This window comes from Salmo salar, chromosome 03, assembly GCF_965601325.2.
Source record: "Salmo salar chromosome 03, fSalSal1, whole genome shotgun sequence".
Classification (NCBI taxonomy): Eukaryota; Metazoa; Chordata; class Actinopteri; order Salmoniformes; family Salmonidae; genus Salmo; species Salmo salar.
The window spans coordinates 83555707-83577153 of record NC_138293.1 but is presented as its reverse complement, the minus strand read 5'-3'; the positions used below and the strand labels follow the sequence as shown (position 1 = coordinate 83577153).

The following is a 21447-nucleotide window of genomic DNA, read 5'->3' as shown; positions in this document are numbered from 1 at the left end:
ATAAATATTCACTTACCTTTGATGATCTTCATCAGAATGCACTCCCAGGAATCCCAGTTCCACAATAAATGTTTGTTTTGTTCGATAAAGTCCATCCTTTATGTCCAAATACCTCCTTTTTGTTTGCGCCTTCAGTTCACAAATCCAAATTCACGACGCGCAGGTCAGACAAACTCAAAAAATTAAATGACAGTTCGTAGAAACATGTCAAACGATGTATAGAATCAATCTTTAGGATGTTTTTATCATAAATCCGCAATAAAGTTTCAACCGGAGAAATCCTTTGTCTTCAGAAATGCAATGGAACTGAGCTACGTCTCACGTGAGCGCACATGGCTGAGGCTCATGCCCTGCTGGCAGTCCTCTCACTCAATGAGCTCTTATTCATCCCCACTTCACAGTAGAAGCCTCAAACAAGGTTCTAAAGACTGTTGACATCTAGTGGAAGCCTTAGGAAGTGCAAAATGACCCCACAGATACTGTAGTTTGGATAGGCAATCACTTGAAAAACTACAAACCACTTCCTGTTTGGATTTTTTCTCAGGTTTTTGCCTGCCATATGAGTTCTGTTATACTCACAGACATCATTCAAACAGTTTTAGAAACTTCAGAGTGTTTTCTATCCAAATCTACTAATAATATGCATATCTTAGTTTCTGGGCGTTAATAGCAGGCAGTTTACTCTGGGCACGTCAGTCATCCAAGCTACTCAATACTGCCACCATCCATAAGAAGTTTTAAGAACAAATTCGTATTTACAAAGACAGCCTACTGGGGAACAGGGGGTTAACTGCCTTGTTCAGGGGCAGATTTTTACCTTGTCAGCTTGGGGATTCGATCCAGCAACCTTTCGGTTACTGGCCCAACGCTCTAACCACAAGGCTACCTGCCACCTCCAAGCCCCCCCACCAAAAAATATTATATAAATATATATAATTTTAACCTAAAAGTGTGGTGCTCAAAAAAGGTGGGTTTGGCAGACATTGAATATCTCGTTAAGCATGGTCAAGTTAATAAATGCTGTGGATAATGTATTAAACCACCCAGACCAGTGGAGGCTGCTGAGGGGAGGGTGGATCATAGTAATGGAATGGAGTAAATGGAATGGTATCAAAAACATTGAAGACGTGGTTTCCAAATGGTTGATACCACTCCATTGACTCCATTCCAGCCATTATTATGAGCCATTCTCCCCTCAGCAGTCTTTACTGGCCCAGACACACCAACGATATAGTCGTCCTTCTGAACTGAGCTGCAGGATGGGGAGGAAACTGCTTAGGGATGTCACCAACAATGACAGGCCACCGGGGTCTGACAACTTGGATGGAAAATTACTGAAAATAATAGCAGACGATATTGCTGCTTTATTATCCATATCTTCAGTCTAAGCCTACTAGAAAGTGTGTGCCCTCAGGCCTGGAGGGAAGCTAAAGTCATTCCGCTACCCAAGAAAAGTAAAGCACCCTTTACTGGCTCAAACAGCCCACCAATCAGCCTGTTACCAACCCTTAGCAAACATTTTGGAAAAAAACATTTGACCAAATAATTTAAGTTTATTGTAAACAAATTGACAAAAGACTTTCAGCATGCATATAGGAAAGGACATTCAACGAACACAGCACTTACACAAATGACTGATGATTAGCTGACAGAAATTGATAAAAAGATGTGGGAGCTGTTTTGTTAGACTTCAGTGCGGCTTTTGACATGATCGAAAAACGTATGTGTTATGGCTTTACACCCCGTTATATTGTGGGTAAAGAGTTACCTGACAACACAACACAGATGGTGTTATTTAATGGAAGCCTCTCCAACATAATCCAGGTAGAATCAGGGATTCCAGAGGGCAGTTGTCTAGACCCCTTACTTTTTTCAATCCATTTTTTTCAAAGCCAGTGTGTCTATGTATGCAGATGACTCAACACTATACGCGTCAGTTACTACAGCGAGTGAAATCACTTCAACACAAGAAAGAGCTGCAGTTAGTTTCAGAACGGGTGGCAAGGAATAAGTTAGTCCTAAATATTTCAAAAACTAAAAGCATTGTATTTAGGACAAATCATTCACTAAACCCTAACCCTCAACTAAAGGTGGAAATTGAGCAAGTTGAGGTGACTAAACTGCTTGGAATAACCCTGGATTGTAAACTGTCATGGTCAAAACATGTTGATACAACAGTAGCTAAAATGGGGAGAAGTCTGTCCATAATAAAGCTCTGCCTTGTTAACACTATCAACAAGGCAGGTTCTACAGGCCCAGGTTTTGTCGCACCTGGACTACTGTTCAGTCGTGTGCTCAGGTGCCACAAAGACGGACCTTGGAAAATGACAATTGGCTCAGAACAGGGCAGCACGACTAGCCCTTAAATGTACATTAGAGTTAACATGAATATGCATGTAAATCTCTCGTGGCGCAAAGTGGAGGAGAGATTGACTTCACTACTTGTTTTTGTAAGAAGTGTTGAAATGCACCAAGGTGTACGTTTAAACTACTGGCACAGCTCTGACACCCATGCATACCCCACAAGACATGCCACCAAATGTCTCTTTACAATCCAGAACAGACTATGGGAGGCACAGTACTACATAGAACCATGGCTACATGAAACTCTATTCCACATCAGGTAACTGCTGCAAGCAGTAGAATCAGATTTCAAAAACAACTAAAAATCCACATTATGGAAAAGCAGGGACTGTGACGATACAGGCACACACATGGATTTTGTGTTGTAGATATGTGATAAGAGTAGTGGCCTGAGGGAACACACTTAATGTGTTGTGAAAAGTGTTATGAAATGTATTATTTTAAATTGTATAGAACTGCCTTAATGTTCCTGGAACCCAGGAAGAGGAGCTGCTGCCTTGGCAGGAACTAATGGGGATCCTTATTAAATACAAATACCATGAGGCCATTCGTGTTTTTATTAAAACAGCTACAGAGTTCAATGACTGTGACGGAAGAAAACTGAGGATGGCTCGACAACATTGGAGTGACTCCACATTAATAACCTCATTGACAGTCAAAAGATGAATACAAATATTGTTGCATTGTGTTTGCACAAGGTGCTAAAGTAACACTGCAACAAAAAAAAAAGATCAAATACACTTTCAGACCTAGGTGCAATTACCTTTGAGGCAAACAACATATCACTGACTCCTTATTTTCAAGCATAGAGGTGGCTGGTTCATGGTATGTGTATGCTTGACATCAGCACATACTGGGGAGCTTGTCGGTATAAAAAGAAACAGGATAGAGCAAAGCACAGGTAAAATCCACCGGTAGAGGAATTCACCGTTCAGTCAGACAATAACCTAAAACACAAGGCCAAATATAAACTGGAGTTGCTTACCTAGAAAACAGTGAATGTTCCTGAGTGGCCAAGTTACAGTTCTGTACTTATATCTGCTTAAAGCTATGGCACGAGTTAAATTGCTGTCTAGCCAAGATACCCAACACCTTCAGAGATTGAAGAAATGTGAAAATATGGACAAATATTGCACAAAACAGATGTGCGAAGCTCTTATGAGACTTACCCAAGAATACATAATGGTATTTTAGTGTTTAATTTTTCATTCATCTTTCAAAACAATATTAGAATTTTCACTTTGACAGGGTATTTTATGTAAAGATACCAACACACAGAACAAAACCCCAGCCAGCTCTGTCCAGCCCTGCCTGCACTCCTCACCACCAAAACACAGGACAAAACCCCAGCCAGCTCTGTCCAGCCCTGCCTGCACTCCTCACCACCAAAACACAGGACAAAACCCCAGCCAGCTCTGTCCAGCCCTGCCTGCACTCCTCACCACCAAAACACAGAACAAAACCCCAGCCAGCTCTGTCCAGCCCTGCCTGCACTCCTCACCACCAAAACACAGAACAAAACCCCAGCCAGCTCTGTCCAGCCCTGCCTGCACTCCTCACCACCAAAACACAGGACAAAATCCCATCTTCAAAATGACAATTAAATCAATTTGATATCCTCTTTGTAACATAATGTGAAGAAATCTACAGGCGTTGAATACTTATCATAACTACAGTGCCAGAATCATAACACAGGAAAACACAGAGGCATTTGTCAAATAAAGCAACTCTCAAATCCACTAAAACACAATATTGGCTTATGAATAAATTACTTACTGAAACTGTGATGCACAAAATGTGTGTTCTTTCAAGATCAATTTCACACTAGTGTCTTCACTCTCAAATCAATGTCCACTAAGTATGTCTGTCCTTCCACAGTCCGATAGACTCATTTCATGTTTTAGTTACAATATGAAACAATCATGAAAGAATAGTCTGGTGCGGTTAACAACATTCAGTTAGCGATGTGACGTGAGAGACAGAGCAGACAAGACACCATCAGGGAAGAGAGCCCATAACACTCCTGATAATACATCCGTCGCTACGGAAACAGTCCTGTCCTGGAGTCGTGCTCTGCTGGGACTGCTGTATCCTCAGGCTCTGGTTCCATAGGGGACAATAGGAATACAAACACTGTTATACACTATTTTAAAATACACATTTTATACATAGCATTTTATAAACTGCATTTGATTGTTTTGACAGGAACCCCTCTTCCATTAGGTAGACAAAAATAATATACTCAAACATACCTTCTGGCACAACAGAGTCTTCCTGTGTCACTGGTTCATCTGGAAAGAGAAACCAGAAGCAACCTTTTACAGGTGTTGATACTGTGTGCTCTACCATGGTTTGTGATTTGTTACAAGGACAATAGAATAACAAATCCTGAAATCCCATCTGGGGAGAAGGAGAGCAATAGAGAAACTAAAACTAAACTGAAATAAGTCATCTTGTCTGAGGAGTTAGTTCTCCATTCCACTTATATAGCAACATCCTGGCATTTAGCCAGAACAGAAAGTACTCTACTAATCTTCCCAGACCTCTGCATTCCTCTCGGCAGAGATTGTCAAAAGCAGGGTCGTGTTCACTAGGCAGGAAATGGAAAGAAGCAGTCTGAAATGGGGAGGAACAATCTGAATAACGTCTTGAAGTGTTTTGCAACAGTGTGCCCTAATGGACATGACCCTGGGTGCTCACGTTGTCTGAGTCTTCTGGCTTGAAACAGCTTGAGAAGCAGCAGTCCAATGGCAAGAGAGCCTACTACCACAAATACAGCAGCCACACTCATGTAACTGTTCTTTGGAATTTCCTCTTGATTCGCAGCATTCTCAGGAACCTGGTGCTGGTCTGGTACTGTAACACACAAAATCAAAATCATTATAAATGAAAATCATGTCACATTCAGGTATGCGATCAGGGATGCAATCAATTAAGTCATGTTTGTAGGGTAAGTTAATTTATATTGGATACTAATAGAGGATAATGTCAGAAAAGCAAGAATTCTTGATGGATCCTCTGCACAGTGGAAATCATGATGCAAAAAGGAGAATACCAAATGGTCAGTGTTAGGGTGTGAGGAAAGCACTTTGAATTCCAAACTGTGTAAAGCCCTTAGTTTTTCCTGACTGGGAAATACTCAGGGCCCTACCTATAAACGTTGGACTCCAAAAGCTTTAAACTCACCTGTGACATTCAGCATGAAGTTACAATCTGTGTTTCCACTGTCAGTGTTCACCATACAGTGATACGGACCCTCGTCTTCAGGCTGGGTTTCTTTGACCGATAGGGACACAACTTTGTCTCTCTCATTGGCAGGTGGCATGGAAAGCTGATATTTTGGGCTCAGCGGCATCCTGGGATTGGAGGATTGTTGATTGTATTTGAACACAGGTTCACCTTTGTGATCACCATTCTGGTCCAGCCTCCACAACACGACCTGCTCTATGTTTACATTACCAGGGGATTCCTCACTGAACTTCACAGAGCAGTCTAGGACTGTATCCTTCCCAGATTCCACCTGGATTACCTGCTTCAACTCTGGGCGCTGATTTAGACCTGTTTAAGCAATAGATACATTTAAACAGGACTGTAGTACAGAAAATGTTACATCTGACAAGTGTAGTTTGGATAAAACAAAAGTCCTAGACCATTCGGTGTGAGCATTTTGGAAGTTGTGGTGTTGGTAGAAGTATTACAAATTGTGCCTGCAGAATGGCTTACTTTTGGATGTCTCCGTCCCTGTGATGAGGACAAACAGAGTGGACAAGCTGAAGACCAATGCCATGTTAGGGCCTTTCTCCTAAGTAGAAAAACAGGGGTTCTGAGAAACAGTGGTCTCTCCACAGGAAAGGGTTCACACCTGACAACAATCAGTGGTTGAGCAAAATTAAATCTGAGAGCGACTGTGGATAGCCTGAACAATATGCATTGACTAATAAACATTGACTCAACATGCTATTTTTGCTTACTAAGCGAGCAAGGTCAATGTAAAAAAATAGTCTCACACTATATATGCTCCCAACAATTTAAAGGGTACACCTAATAACCAACGTTTTGGCAAAAATCAAATTTTATTTGTCAAATAATACTTGTCGACTAAGAGTTAAATGCTTACTTACGGGCACTAGTCAACAATGCAGAGAATGAAATTAGAGAAATAGATAATAAAAGTGAAACTAGAGTAAAAACAAACAATTGAATAGGTTTACCCATTCAATTGACAGGAGGATATAGTGTGATTTTACTGTTAGTCAACACCTCTACAAACATTTGCGGGTGTGTCATGCATTTTTCTAGACTGTTCAAAGTCACAACCAAAAGTTACAGCTGCATTAATCAACAAAAGAATACTTACAATTTGATTCCAATCTACCTATAATCCAGTCCTCGTGGCAAATCTCACAAGCTAAGAAAATACTTTCACTTTGTGGTTCACCCTCCTTTGACTACTCCCCACAGTGGGAAGGAGGGGTCAACTCATTCCCACGCCCAATGTGTTCCAGACTGTATCAGCACCACCATGTGGACATTTTGAAAGCGCTTCGGAAGTGTCTTAACATATAAAATGGGATTTATCTGTTAAAAAAAAAAACAGGCTGACCAAATCCTTATTCAGATGTTTCACCTTTAGTTGGCTTAGAGTATATTACCCGTGTGGTATGCCATGCATAACTAAACATTAGTGAGATCCACACAAAATACATATTTTCGCCAATAAAAATAAAATCAGGAGCAAAATGAAAACAAATTCATATCAATCTTTATTGTATTTAGAAATTCACGCATCAAATCTTTTTTTGAATACTTTTCTTTACCATTTACAACAGGGGGAGAATGAGACAAGCTAAAACATCATGCCTTTTCCAGCAGGCGCAATATAGGCACACTACAGGATGGACTGAAATGAGGGGAGAGGGGAAAAAAGATACATAAAGTGCTTCTGTCAACGGTTCTCTTTTAATAGAAAAAAAAAGTGTAAAAACATGAGGGGGTTGGCAGGAAGGGGGGCAAATTCCATGGTTCAGAGGGGACGTGGTGGATTGTATAAGACAGTGGGGAAGAACAGTGGGACTGAGGTGGGGAAGGGGGAAATTCTTTCAAAAATAAAAACGTTCCAACGACACCAGACCTCAACCCAGGATGAGGCTGGACATGCCCCCTGGGGGGTTTCTTCGGCCGGAGGGGGCGGCTGCGTTGGCGGCAGCTCCCGAGGGGGCAGAGGGCTGTGGTGCCTCCTCCTTCTGCTCCTTCTCTTCAGGTTCATCGGAGCAGTCTACTTTACCACACAACACAAAGGAGACGACACTATCAGGGTCATCACCACCTGGCCCACTGATCAGAGATCTGATCCATATGATACGACTCAGGCTGCGTTTACACAACCAGCCAAACTGATCTTTGGCCCAATTATTGGCAAGAGAGCTGATCTGATTGCTCAAAAATCAAATTTGTGGTAAAAAAATTATTAAAAAAATTAAGAATAAAATCAGTATTGGGCTGCCTGTGTAAACACAGCCTATGATCTAGCCATGCTAGAACGGAGAGAGAGGCACAGCACTTACTCACTACAAACACTTATATACTGAACAAAAATATAAAATGGTGCATGAAACAAATTGTAAAGGATATACTGAGTTACATTTCATATGACCCAAAAATCAGTCAATTGAAGTCTATTATTTAGGCCCTAATCTATGGATCTCACGACTGGGAATACAGATATGCATCTGTTGGTCACAGATACCTTAAAAGAAATGGACCTTGGAATCTTGCCATTTAAGCATTCAAATTACCACCAGTAAAATGCAATTGTCTTCGTTGTCCTTAGCTCATCTGCCTATAACATAACCTCGCCGCCACAAATAGACACATTGTTCACAACTTTGACATCAGCAAACCACTTGCCCACAAGACACATGCTCAGCGGTTGGACATACTGCCAAGTTCCCTAAAACGACATTGGAGGCGGCTTATGGTAGAGTAATGAGCATTAAATTATCTGGCTACAACTCTAGTGGAGATTCCTGCAGTCAGCATGCCAATTACAAGCTGCCTAAACTTGAGACATCTGGCATTGTGACAAAACTAGACATTTTAGAGTGACCTTTTATTGTCCCCAGCACAAGGCGCACCTGTGTAATGAGCATGCTGTTTAAATCAACTTCTTGATATGCCACACCTGTCAGGTGGATGGGTTCTCGTCAAAAGGAGAAATGCTCACAATAGGGATGTAAACAAATTTGTGCACAATGAGAGAAATAAGCTTTTTCTGCATAAGGAACACTTCTGGGATTTTTAATTTCAGCTCATGAAACGCACACTTGACATGTTGCGTTTATATTTATGTTCAGTGTAAATCTCATCCAAACCTTGAATTTACAGAATAACTGATTTATCTGACAAAAGCACTTTGGTTGTAGCAAGGCCAACCAGATAGATCAACAGATTACCAATAGTAGGGGATAAATTCAGAAAAATGTTTTCCTTTCAGTAAAATTTGTGTGCATAAATGTGCTAGTATAACTCAAATCAAAGCAGATGCAATCAATTAGAGGTCGACCGATTGGAGGACCCCCAAAAAAGCCTACTAATGACAATTACAACAATACTGAATGAACACTTATTTTAACTTAATATAATACATCAATAAAATCAATTTAGCCTCAAATAAATAATGAAACATGTTCAATTTGGTTTAAATAATGCAAAACAACGTGTTGGAGAAGAAAGTAAAAGTGCATTATGTGCCATGTAAGAAAGCTAACGTTTAAGTTCCTTGCTCAGAACATGGGAACATATGAAAGCTGGTGGTTCCTTTTAACATGAATCTTCAATATTCCCAGGTAAGAAGTTTTAGGTTGTAGTTATTATAGGACTATTTCTCTCCATACCATTTGTATTTCATATACACCTTTGACTATTGGATGTTCTTATAGGCACTTGAGTATTGCCAGTGTAACAATTGGCTTCCGTCCCTCTCCTCGCTCTTACCTGGGCTCGAGCCTACCACCGCTCAGTCAGACTGCTCTATCAAATCATAGACTTAATTATAACATAATAACACAGAAACACAAGCCTTAGGTCATTAATATGGTCGAATCCGGAAACTATCACGTTTATTCTTTCAATGAAATACGGAACCGTTCCATATTTTATCTAACGGGTGGAATCCATAAGTCTAAATGTTCCTGTTACATTGCACAACCTCCAATGTTATGTCATAAATAAGTAAAATTCTGGCAAATTAGTTCGCAACGAGCCAGGCGGCCCAAACTGTTGCATATACCCTGATTATGCATGCAAGGAACGCAAGAGAAGTGACAATTTCACCTGGTTAATATTGCCTGCTAACCTGGAATTCTTTTAGCTAAATATGCAGGTTTAAAAATATATACTTCTGTGTATTGATTTTAAGAAAAGGCATTGATGTTTATGGTTAGGTACAGTCGTGCAACGATTGTGTTTTTTTTCCGCAAATGCGCTTTTGTTAAATCATCCCCCGTTTGGCGAAGTCGGCTGTCTTTGTTAGGAAGAAATAGTCTTCACAGTTCGCAACGAGCCAGGCGGCCCAAACTGCTGCATATACCCTGACTCTGTTTGCAAGAGAAGTGACACATTTTCCCTAGTTAAAAGAAATTCATGTTAGCAGGTAATATTAACTTAATATGCAGGTTTAAAAAATATATACTTGTGTATTGATTTTAAGAAAGACATTGATGTTTATGGTTAGGTACACATCGGAGCAACGACAGTCCTTTTTCACGAATGCGCACCGCATCGATTATATGCAACGCAGGACACGCTAGATAAACTAGTAATATCAACCATGTGTAGTTAACTAGTGATTATGATTGATTGTTTTTTTTATAAGATAAGTTTAATGCTAGCTAGCAACTTACCTTGGCTTCTTACTGCATTCGCGTAACAGGCAGGCTCCTCGTGGAGTGCAATGTAAAGCAGGTGGTTAGAGCGTTGGACTAGTTAACCATAAGGTTGCATCCCCAAGCTGACATGGTAGAAATCTGTTGTTCTGCCCCTGAACAAGGCAGTTAACCTACCGTTCCTAGGCCGTCATTGAAAATAAGAATGTGTTCTTAACCAACTTGCCTAGTTAAATAAAAAAGGTCAAAAATATATATATTTTTTTAATTATTTAATCGGCGGCCAAAAATACCGATTGTTATGAAAACTTGAAATCGGCCATTCCGATTAATCGGTCGACCTCTACAATCAATTGTACTCAACAATCCTCCATGATGCAAATCTCATCTGTACTGAAATCACACTGCTGGAGAGACAGGCTGTCAATTGCCCATTAGTGATGTAGAATCTCAAAGTCAAATTTCCTGAGAGCCATTACAGTATGGTGTAGGTATGGGCTTACAGCAGCACGTAAGCAAAGTGTGTTAAGCCAGTGTTTCTAAGCCTAGTTTGGTATCAAGGAACATAAAGCTGTGTTTTTCCTTCAGAACACTGCATGGATTACATTTTACACCTGAAAATTGTACAACATCAGTGTCAGTCAAACACTTGTAGGGACCAGACAAGATCCTCCCAGGGTCCACTGCCAGTCCAGTACCATTTCAAGCCCCCGTCTCCAGTGCTTACACACGACCATAACAGTGGAACGCATGCAGTATTGATTTTTAAATGCCCCGAGATTATGTGTGATGCCTTAACCCTCTATTATCCAAAGAACACACTATCACTAATGTTTGCAGCACCTGGAAGTTAATAAATAGCCTAGCTCCTCATAGGAACAGCATTATATCATTACAGAGCAGATGACTGACCACAGACATTATGAGAGGGCTGGATCAAAGAGAATCTGATTGAGTTGTGACTACAAGGTGTGCCCTACAAATAAAAAGCCTTAATAAAAGCCTTCTATGAGTCATGTGTTGTATAACTAGGACGCCAGAGTTTCTCCTGGTCAGATCAACAAGGTCAGGACAAACTTCCCAAGTATGACAAATGTCATTGTTGAAAACAAAGGGAGAGACATGACCACGTTTAAAAAAGGCTGGAAGGGCGGAATTATCGGAGCTGCCACAGTCGACCATGATGCCATTCATTGTGGCCATTCGTAACTAATGGGAGTCATGCACTGCTGTTTACAGACAGCTCTGAGAGAACGAGGAATGTGGAATCTTTCCTTCCAGTCTGTTAGGGTCTTATTTTAAGTGGTGTCTCGTCAAAAGATTTCAATGGGATTCATCATTGGAAACTAAATTATTTTATATTACCTACAGTACCAGTCAAAGGTTTGGACACACTCATTCAAGGGTTTCTTTATTTTTACTATTTTCTACATTGTAGAATAGTGAAGACATCAAAACTATTAAATGGCATATGAAATCATGTAGTAACAAAGCCATTTTTCAAGAACCTGTCTTAAAAAATAATTTGTAAAAATCCAAATAACTTCACAGATCTTCAATGTAAAGGGTTACAAAACTTTCCCATGCTTGTTCAATGAACCATAAACAATTCATGAACACGCACCTGTGGAACGGTCGTTAAGACACTAACAGCTTACAGAAGGTAAGCAATTAAGGTCACAGGCCACTAAAGAGGCTTTTCTGACTCTGAAAAACACCAAAAGAAAGATGCCCAGGGTCCCTGCTCATCTGCGTGAACGTGCCTTAGGCATGCTGCATGGAGACATGAGGACTGCAGATGTGGCCAGGACAATAAATTGCAATGTCCGTACTGTGAGATGCCTAAGACAGCGCTACAGGGAGACAGGACGGACAGCTGATCGTCCTCGCAGTGGCAGACCACGTGTAACACCTGCACAGGATCGGTACATCCGAACATCACACCTGCGGGACAGGTACAGGATGGCAATAACAACTGCCCGAGTTACACCAGGAATGCACAATCCCTCCATCAGTGCACAGACTGTCCACAATAGGCTGAGAGAGGCTGGACTGAGGGCTTGGAGGCCTGTTGTAAGGCAGGTCCTCACCAGACATCACCGGCAACAACGTCGCCTATGGGCACAAACCCACCGTCGCTGGACCAGACACGACTGGCAAAAAGTGCTCTTCACTGACGAGCTGCGGTTGTCTCACCAGGGGTGATGGTCAGATTTGCAGTTATCGTCTAAGGAATGAGCATTACACCGAGGCCTGTACTCTGGAGCGGGATCGATTTGGAGGTGGAGGGTCCGTGATGGTCTGGGGCGGTGTGTCACAGCATCCTCGGACTGAGCTTGTCGTCATTGCAGGCAATCTCAACGATGTGCGTTACAGGTAAGGTATCCTCCTCCCTCATGTGGTACCCATCCTGCAGGCTCATCCTGACATGACCCTCCAGCATGACAAGGCCGCCAGCCATACAGCTCGTTCTGTGCTTTATTGCCTGTAAGACCGGAATGTCAGTGTTCTGCCATGGCCAGCGAAGAGCCCGGATCTCAATTCCATTGAGCACGTCTGGGACGTGTTGGATCAGAGGGGGAGGTGCCTTGGTGGAAGAGTGGGGTGGCATCTTACAGCAAGAACTAACAGATCTGGTGCAGTCCATGAGGAGATGCACTGCAGTACTTAATGCAGCTGGTGGACACACCAGATACTGACTTACTTTTGATTTTGACGACCCCTTTATTCAGGGACACATTCCATTTCTGTTAGTCACGTCTGTGGAACTTGTTCAGTTTATGTCTCAGTGGTTGAATCTTATATTGATACAAATATTTACAGTTGGCTGAAAATAAACGCAGTTGACAGTGAGGACGTTTCTTCTTCTGCTGAGGTTATTCGATTCTTCAAAGTAGCAACCCTTTGCCTTGATGACAGCTTTGCACACTTGGCATTCTCTCAACCAGCTTGACCCAGTATGCTTTTCCCAACAGTCTTGAAGGAGTTCCCACATATGCTGAGGACTTGTAAGCTGCTTTTCCTTCACTCCGTGGTCCAACTCATCCCAAACCATCTCAATTGGGTTGAGGTCAAGTGATTGTGGAGGCCAGGTCATCTGATGCAGCACTCCACTCTCCTTCTTGGTCAAATAGCCCTTACACATCCTGGAGGTGTGGTGGGTCATTGTCCTATTGAAAAATAAATTAGTCCCACTAAGGGCAAACCAGATGGGATGGTGTATTGCTGCTGAATGCTGTGGTAGCCATGCTGATTAAGTGTGCCTTTTAAATAAATCAAACTGTCAGCAGCAAAGCACCACCACGCTTCATGCTGGGAACCACACGTGGAGATAATCCGCTCACCTACTCTGCGTCTCACAAAGGCACGGTGGTTGGAACCAAAAATCTCAATTTATCAGACCAAAAGGACAGATTTCCACTGGTCTAATGTCCATTGCTCCTGTTTCTTGGCCCAAGCAAGTCTATTCTTCTTATTGGTGTCCTTTAGTAGTGGTTTCTATGCAGCAATTTGACCATGAAGGCCTGATTGACGCAGTCTCCTCTTAACAGTTTATGTTGAGATGTCTGTTACTTGAACTCTGTAAAGCATTTATTTGGGCTGTAATTTCTGAGGCTGGTAACTCCAATGAACCTATCCTCTGCAGCAGAGGTAACTCTGGGTCTTCTTTTCCTGTGGCAGTCCTCACGAGAGCCAGTTTCATCATAACACTTTAAGGTTTTTGCGACTGCATTTGAAGAAACTTTAAAAGCTCTTAATTTTCCAGATTATGACAAAGGTCAGTCAAAGTAATGGACTGTCGTTTCTCTTTGTTTATTTGAGCTTTTCTTGCCATAATATGGACTTGGTCTTTTACCAAATAGGGTCGTCTTCCGTATACCACCCCTACCTTGTCACAAGACAACGCATTAAGGAAAGCAATTCCACAAATTAACTTTTAAAAAGGCACACCTGTTAATTGAAATGCATTTCAGGTGACTACCTCATGAAGCTGGTTGAGAGAATGCCAGGAGTATGCAAAGCTGTCAAGGCAAAGGGTGGCTACTTTGAAGAATCTCAAATATGAAATATATTTTGAGTTGTTTAACACATTTTGGTTACTACATGATTCCATGTGTTATTTCACAGTTTCGATGTGCTCACTATTATTCTACAATGTAGAAAACAGTAAAAACAAAGAAAATCCCTTGAATGAGTAGGTGTCCAAACTTTTGACTGGTACTGTACATAAATACCATATATTTAAAATACTGACACTCATAATGGAACCAGAGATACTTACCATTGTTTGCCTGCTGGCACTCCTCAACCTGCCAGATGGAGAATAACAGTCAGCATTTTACTTTATTTTGGCTGAGTCATTTTACTACATTAAGTCAGTTCAAAAACACAGGACTGAGAATCACTGAAAACCATCCATGACAGCAGACTTGTAGAAACCAAGGCAAGCGTCTTACCAGTGGAAAACACACATTACATCTATGAATAAAACAATGGCTGACATATGTCAATGAGCCCTCACCCTTACCCCTAAAGGAACATTGATGGAGGTGATGACCTCGTCTGTCTCATTGTTTTTGGGGAAGAGGAGCGGCTGCTGGCACCGTCTAAGGGGAGCAGACGGTTCTCCGCACAGAGTACCCTTGGCCGTCCCGCCTACGGAGAGAAACAACACCCAGTTAATAAGTGATGACTCAGACTTCACATCACAAATGAGTCAGAGGAGATGACCTCACTACTAGAGTTCTGTAAAGCAGACCTCCTCCTGGAGAGCTACCTCCTGTAGGTTTTCCAGCACACCTGATTCTACTAATTAGCTGCTGGCCAGGACCTTGAGTAACACAATGGTTGGAGTAATAGCCTACAGGAGAGTGTTAGTTTTATTTTACAATTAAGAACAAATTCTTATTTTCAATGACAGCCTAGGAACAGCCTTGTTCAGGGGCAGAATGACAGATTTGTACCTTGTCAGCTCGGGATTTGAACTTGCAACCTTTCGGTTACTAGTCCAACGCTCTAACCACTAGGCTACGCTGCCGCCCCGTAGTTAATGCAGTGTCAATGCTAGAAGTGCTAATACAAACATGACAGTTTCTTTATGGTTTGTTTCCACTTCACATTTCATTGATCAAAACGAACATATTCACTGGCCGGGGCGGATTTTACAATTTCATTGAATGGGTCTAAATTGATTTAAGACTGGTGTGGAAGGCTGTAAACCATTTGCTTTAACATCTTGATTTGTGGTGCATTCCTGTTTTAGTGGAACTGAGTGACTAACATGCAGTATGGCAGTGTTTTTACTGAGCATAAAGCTGCTAGGAACTATTTGCCAAGATGACATGAGAAAATGCCGGAAAACCAATAATGCAAACAAATCCGATGGCCTACCTATCAGTCTCAGACAGATAGCAACAGACCAAGCAGCAAAGCAGCCAGTGGATGTAGGCTAATCCAGACAAATGCTGATCCAAAACTTGTAGGCTAACCCACATACCCCACTCAGCGAAAGGGCATTTTGGCCAACATTTAAGATAGACTACAGTCCCATACAAACTCCCACTGAGCAACAACTGTACAGCAGAACCAATGGGAAGTCAACAGATTGGTCTACCTGCCATCTATGACTAGAAGGAACAAAGCCAGACAAAGGGATGATTCTTGGTCAATATATCACTGCTTGTTAACGAAGTGAGAGGAGTGAGCATTGTGAAGTAATGGCACAGTGACTCAACAAGGTTTCCTTTATTATGGCTCTGCATCTGTTTATCAGGCCCTGCTGAATGACTGCTTTAGTGCTTTAGCATTAGCAATGGGACATAAACCGTGGACATGGCCAATAAGTGATGCTTTAATTGACTATAGTGCCATTACACTTAAATTAAACATTCAGATGGTACTACAAGATCAAGGTGTAGGTCTGTATCAATGTTAAACTGAAACCACCCGGATTATTTTTTATGGAGTGTAATTCCAATATGTGTGCCACAGTTCAATTTCTGAGGCTAAAAGATAGTCACACTGGTCCAGTGGTTTGTTATGAAGCTCAGTACTTTTATTTAACTAGGCAACTCAGTTAAGAACAAATTCTTATTTACAATGATGGCCTACGGTACTGCTCTGACTGCAGAGTGGCCTTTGTGTGGCTGGGAGTGGGCCCTTGAATAAAACCCACTAAGGATCATCTCAAGGCCATGGTGAGTTTAACAGGGCATCACCAGAAAAGTCTATGGCAAAAGCAATGTAAGCAGAGGCCAACGGCTGAATTTAAATACTACAATGCTATATTGCAGTATATATTCTACTACACCATGTGGGTGGAAGTGTGGTCCCGTGTGGCTCAGTTGGTAGAGCATGGTGTTTGCAACGCCAGGGTTGTGGGTTCAATTCCCACGGGGGACCAGTACGCAGAAGGAAAAAAAATGAAATGTATGCATTCACTACTGTAAGTCGCTCTGGATAAGAGCGTCTGCTAAATGACTAAAATGTAAATGTGGAACTTCACAACAAAATGTGTCATTATGGTTGTGTAGAGTAGGTATGAACATATATGGTAAGGACTAGTTCACCATTTTACAACTTGACATTAGATGCTTCCTCACTCTGAAAGTAGTCTATGGGCCAGGAGAAACTAATCCATGGTTCAGTTCTTTAAACAGACACAATCAATGGAAGTGATGGGGGCATGTGAGCATGTTTTTTTTAATTGTATTATTAATTTATTTTTATGGCCAAATCACCTTTAGGTAACAAACAAAATATGGAGTTGATTTGAATTGATTTCAGGTGATGTGGACATTTTGTCGTGGCTAAGGTTAGCTGAAGTTTGTAGTGGTTGTTCAAAGAAAACTGAACCACAGATTAATGTTTTTGACTTGGCCCAGACTACTTTCAGAGTGAGGAACCATCTAACAAAGTTGTAAAATAGTGAACTACTCCTTTAATATATATATATATATATTCATGCATGGTCATGCCTTCTAACCTTAAGGTTAGTGACCTCCCGTGACTATCCTTGAAGTTGAAGACCAAACAAACAACGATACATTGTTGGCCATCTTCTACATTCACGGAGCCAAGAGACAAATCTCTTTGGCTACATTTCCAAATTGTGATGTCATTAGGTAAACAGCAGCCTAAGTAAACATCATCCTAAAGCCTACTAACAGAAAACGGTGCATGGAATCCAAGAATATCCAGACCTAAACACAGCCAGAAAATCCAGGTGTATTCATGGAAATATATCAAGACTAAGGCAATTTTTATTAAATATAGGCTAGCCTAGACCAAGTACTCAACTTCCAGACGAGACGGCACCGAAGCCAACCTAACCAAATAATCCAGGTGTATCCATTTCAATGTGCATACCATGACACCGTTCGTTTGTCTGAACTGAACTTGAACCTAGCCTGAGACAATGTGGAATAGCAGGAAGGCAGAGTGTGAACACTGCATGCAGCTGTCTGCTCCGGAGGTCAGAGGTTACAGTGAACACACACATGCACACCACATTCTCCACACTTCATGCGTGGGCACGGATACGCCACTACACCAGTAAATGGATTAATACATAAAGGGGTGATGCGATTGTGAAAACATGTGATCCTGTGCCATGTGAGATCAGTTCCCACCACACCCTTCTTCTACATGTGTAGGTGTACACTACTAGAGCCAGGGAGGGTCAGCCAGATCCAGCCTGACAGACAGAGGTGGCTCCCCCATCAAGGCCCTGCTGTACTACAAGTCAGTCTATGTAGGTCAGGTGGAAAAACAGTACACTATGCACATTATCCAATGTGATTGACTGGAGTCTGGACACTGATTGAATGAGCGCCCACATAGTTTAACCCCAAAGGGTCTGTCAGCTTGATTACCATTTTGGGCCCCATTGTTCGAGCACTCAATGTGTGTGGGTATTCTTTTGCCATGCCACATTTTTGTACCCTGCCCAGTGGACGTTTGGATGTGTGCGTACACTAGTTTTAAACCAATGTGAGTAGCTAGGAAGTACCGGGTGGGTTGCTCCTCCGATGGGCGTGGGGATCATCAGGCTCTAGGAAAATGTTGGAGCCCATTTTGTTCTTGCGTACAGGAGGGGCTTCGTCTGTGCCAAACGATATGTTGGAGGCCCCGCCCGGCGGCCGCAGCACCCTGCAGGACAACAAAGGGAGGGTCAGGTCTGTCATTTGACTGACTGCCACACACACACACTATTGAACTGACACCCCCTCTCCCAGGACATGCTAAATACACAAAGACCATGTCACACTAGTGATCACTACTGAAATCATTACATGACAAATACAAACATATTGCTCTGAGGCTGCACAGACACCTCATTGCTCCAGTCCCCTCTCTCTTTCTCTCCCTTCCCAGTAGGGTCCACTCCCTAAGCCCCAGCTGTCAGACCGAGGGATACTCCCAATCTCTCCTGGCTACAGCTGACTCCAAGCGCCTGCAATCTGCCAGGCCAGCCAGCCGCTGATTTGAGCTCGGCAGAAATTCCGCAGCAGTTCCACATGGGATGGCTATCATTCCAGACAGCATAGCCGTTCCAACATTTGATTGGAGAAATCCAGGCTAGATCATGGCCTGCGCTTAAGCACACGGAACAATGTCAAGGTAAAAGAAAACATCAGATACTTAATATGTGATCTGAACAGTAAAAAGGCAAGTGAGGATAACCACAGCCCACAAAGCCCACTTCCAAACCGACATTCTTTCCTCCTAGCGAACAGAAGGGTCACAAGAATGAGAAGGAAAGCCTTTTTTCCCCTTGACTAAGGACAGTCGGGTGGAGGAATTGATGCGTTTGCGGAGCCATTTCCCGACCCCTCCTCCCCTCTATTCAGCTCCAGACTGCTGAATGCACCAGCTGACACTAGGCAGCTGTCCAAAGGCAGACGGGATACAAAAATCAACTTCCCTCCCACCATGAGGTAAAAAACAAAACAAAAAAAACACAGAAGACAGTGGCGAGATGAAAGAACTGGATTTGGGTATTGCTGGTGCTGTATGCCACGATTAGTTCATGTAATGTCCAAAGCAGACTTGTTAACCGTTGTGTGATAGCTAAGATGAGCTCATGCTTTCCACCAGGCTGCAAAGAGAAAAGGCTATTAGAGACCCCACCCAACAATGAAACGGCAAATATTTCCTGTGAAACAAGAGGCACTGTGGTTAGAAAAGTGGGACAACTCGACAGTTGTTCAACAGTAGATTGATTGAAAAGATAAAGAGACTGATGCTGTCACATATATTGAAAGCCTTTGATGACCTTAAATGCTATTACCAAAGGCTGCCAAAGTTGGATTGCTGCTGTCGGGAAAGCCTGCATTTCTAGACTGGTCAGCAGTAGGGCCGAACCAAGATGGCTAAAGCAAAGGTGAACCGAGCAAAGATTTGCAGGGTTAGTTAAGCCTCCCCAAGTAAAACCCGCATTAGCCACCAATTAGTCGACAACGTAGCTAGCTGTAATACAAATGCCTGAAAGTATGGTTATAGTATGGTTATGATTTCACCGTTGGACTACCTGTAGCAAAACTATCCAGCCCAAAACGGTGTTACAGCTCACGTTTTGGGTTAACAACGAAAGAGCCTATTGTCCGGCCTGCCCGAAACGGTTGATAAAACATTTACTATTTTTCTTCCCCATGCCATCCAGCCGCAGCTAAGGCAGGAGTGCCCATACTATATCATGAATGCACGCAGTGCATAACTTTTTTCTGGCAGTGAAACAAAGTCAATTGCGTGCAGACCCTTGGTCTCAAATAAGTCCTCAAAACGTAGACAATACATTTTATAAGGCTTTAATTAACTCCTAATAAATAGTTTGGGTCAGCCGTATTCTTATAAACATCCATAAAAGGAGCTACATTTGGCATGTAGGCAAATCTAGCTACCTAATCAACAAGGTACCCAGTTTTGGGTCACCAGAGGCCCAAAGACTATGGGGTTTGGAACTTGCAGACGAAGAGTAAGTGCTTGTTTCTGCAAATAAGTGTTACGCGACAGCTGAACTTGATGCTAGCCAGAGTGTGAGTTAGCAATCCATACCAGTCACTAGCAAGCTAAGTAGACAAGTTAACCAAACATGTTGCAGTCCAGACAGACAACTACTATAGATAGCTAATTACATAGCTAAGTTGTCCTCAAATTGTCCATTCTGTTTAAATGTCCCGATGCCGAGTCCTTTACACTAAACAGCTCATTTTCAAAGCTAAATCCCAACTTCCACTAACGCCGCGGGCCTCTCTGGTGTGGTAGCTAGAATCGCTAGCAGCAGTAACCAGGTAGCCGATGCCGCTACTAGCCCAAACGCCCTCGTCACACCATCATCTTAGCTCATTAGAAAGACAAATTGTGCCATTAATACAATTTAGCTAAATCAGGAAAAATCTACCGCCCAGCAACTGGACGGTTAGCTTCCAATACTGGCTGGTAAGTGGATCCCATTTTCTTTTGTTTGTCCATGAAGATTTTTCAGATTTCATTTTTACCTGGAACTGCTTTTCGCACCGGGATCCATCCCTTGAAAGGTTTTTGTCGTCGTCATTTCGACTGTCTAATTTACTACTTTCGTATTTCGATATGTAACTCGATAAACTACAAAAATATGATTTTCTAAATCATCCGCAGGACACACACAGAAACTGAAATACTGCCTCCACCCGACTGAGCGCATGAGAGACCAGAAGGAAGAGCGCAGCGACAAGTTATCCCAGCCCATAAGTCACAGCCCACTTCAGTTCCACTCGCTCTGGTTGGACGGACCCTTACCGACCCTCTTTCTGGTTGGTGGCACATACCACCAGTCGACGTCAATCGTTTTTCTTTGAAAGGCAACATTCCCCCCTGTGCGAAGCAATTGTCTCAAAAAGTAACCTTAAATCATATTAAGTGCTATTTACTACCAGTTTCATTCCCATTCTGTATCTCATATTAGATCTTGATTTAGATCAAAATGCTGTCAGTACAGTATCAAGATGTTATCCAATGGTGATGAGTATGGACACAATGTTACTCAAAATAGTTACTATATTTGTTTGGCTTGTCTTCATACAATAGTCCCACTGTCCTTAACATCCTCTTTCCCCGTTTTGAGTGAATCTTTACACTGACAGTGCCAACATTGCTACGTGGTATTTTAAACAGTCAGTGGAGATCATCAAGCTTACAGTTCAATCACTGTGGTGGTTTT

General features: G+C 42.2%; 2 protein-coding genes across 3 annotated transcripts; both read right to left on the bottom strand.

Moving 5' to 3' along the window:
- Positions 1-4074: 4074 nt before the first annotated feature.
- Positions 4075-6810, bottom strand: LOC106606604 (uncharacterized). The gene is made up of 6 exons (XM_014202929.3): positions 6722-6810; positions 6088-6166; positions 5551-5922; positions 5065-5220; positions 4617-4655; positions 4075-4464 (listed from the first exon to the last, which is right to left on the bottom strand). The coding sequence occupies exons 2-6, from the start codon at positions 6149-6151 to the stop codon at positions 4406-4408; spliced, it is 690 nt and encodes a 229-aa protein (XP_014058404.1). The 5' UTR covers positions 6152-6166; positions 6722-6810; the 3' UTR covers positions 4075-4405.
- Positions 6811-7104: 294 nt separating this feature from the next.
- On the bottom strand, positions 7105-20968 carry LOC106606605 (jupiter microtubule associated homolog 1). 2 transcript variants are annotated; one of them, XM_014202931.3, is made up of 5 exons: positions 20747-20968; positions 18259-18398; positions 14776-14903; positions 14530-14557; positions 7105-7642 (listed from the first exon to the last, which is right to left on the bottom strand). In XM_014202931.3, exons 1-5 carry the CDS (start codon positions 20800-20802, stop codon positions 7497-7499), a joined length of 498 nt encoding a protein of 165 aa, XP_014058406.1. In that variant the 5' UTR covers positions 20803-20968; the 3' UTR covers positions 7105-7496. The 2 variants fall into 2 exon arrangements, with proteins under 2 accessions (XP_014058406.1, XP_014058407.1); XM_014202932.3 differs by having other exon boundaries at positions 7105-7639.
- Between the last annotated feature and the right edge of the window lie 479 nt (positions 20969-21447).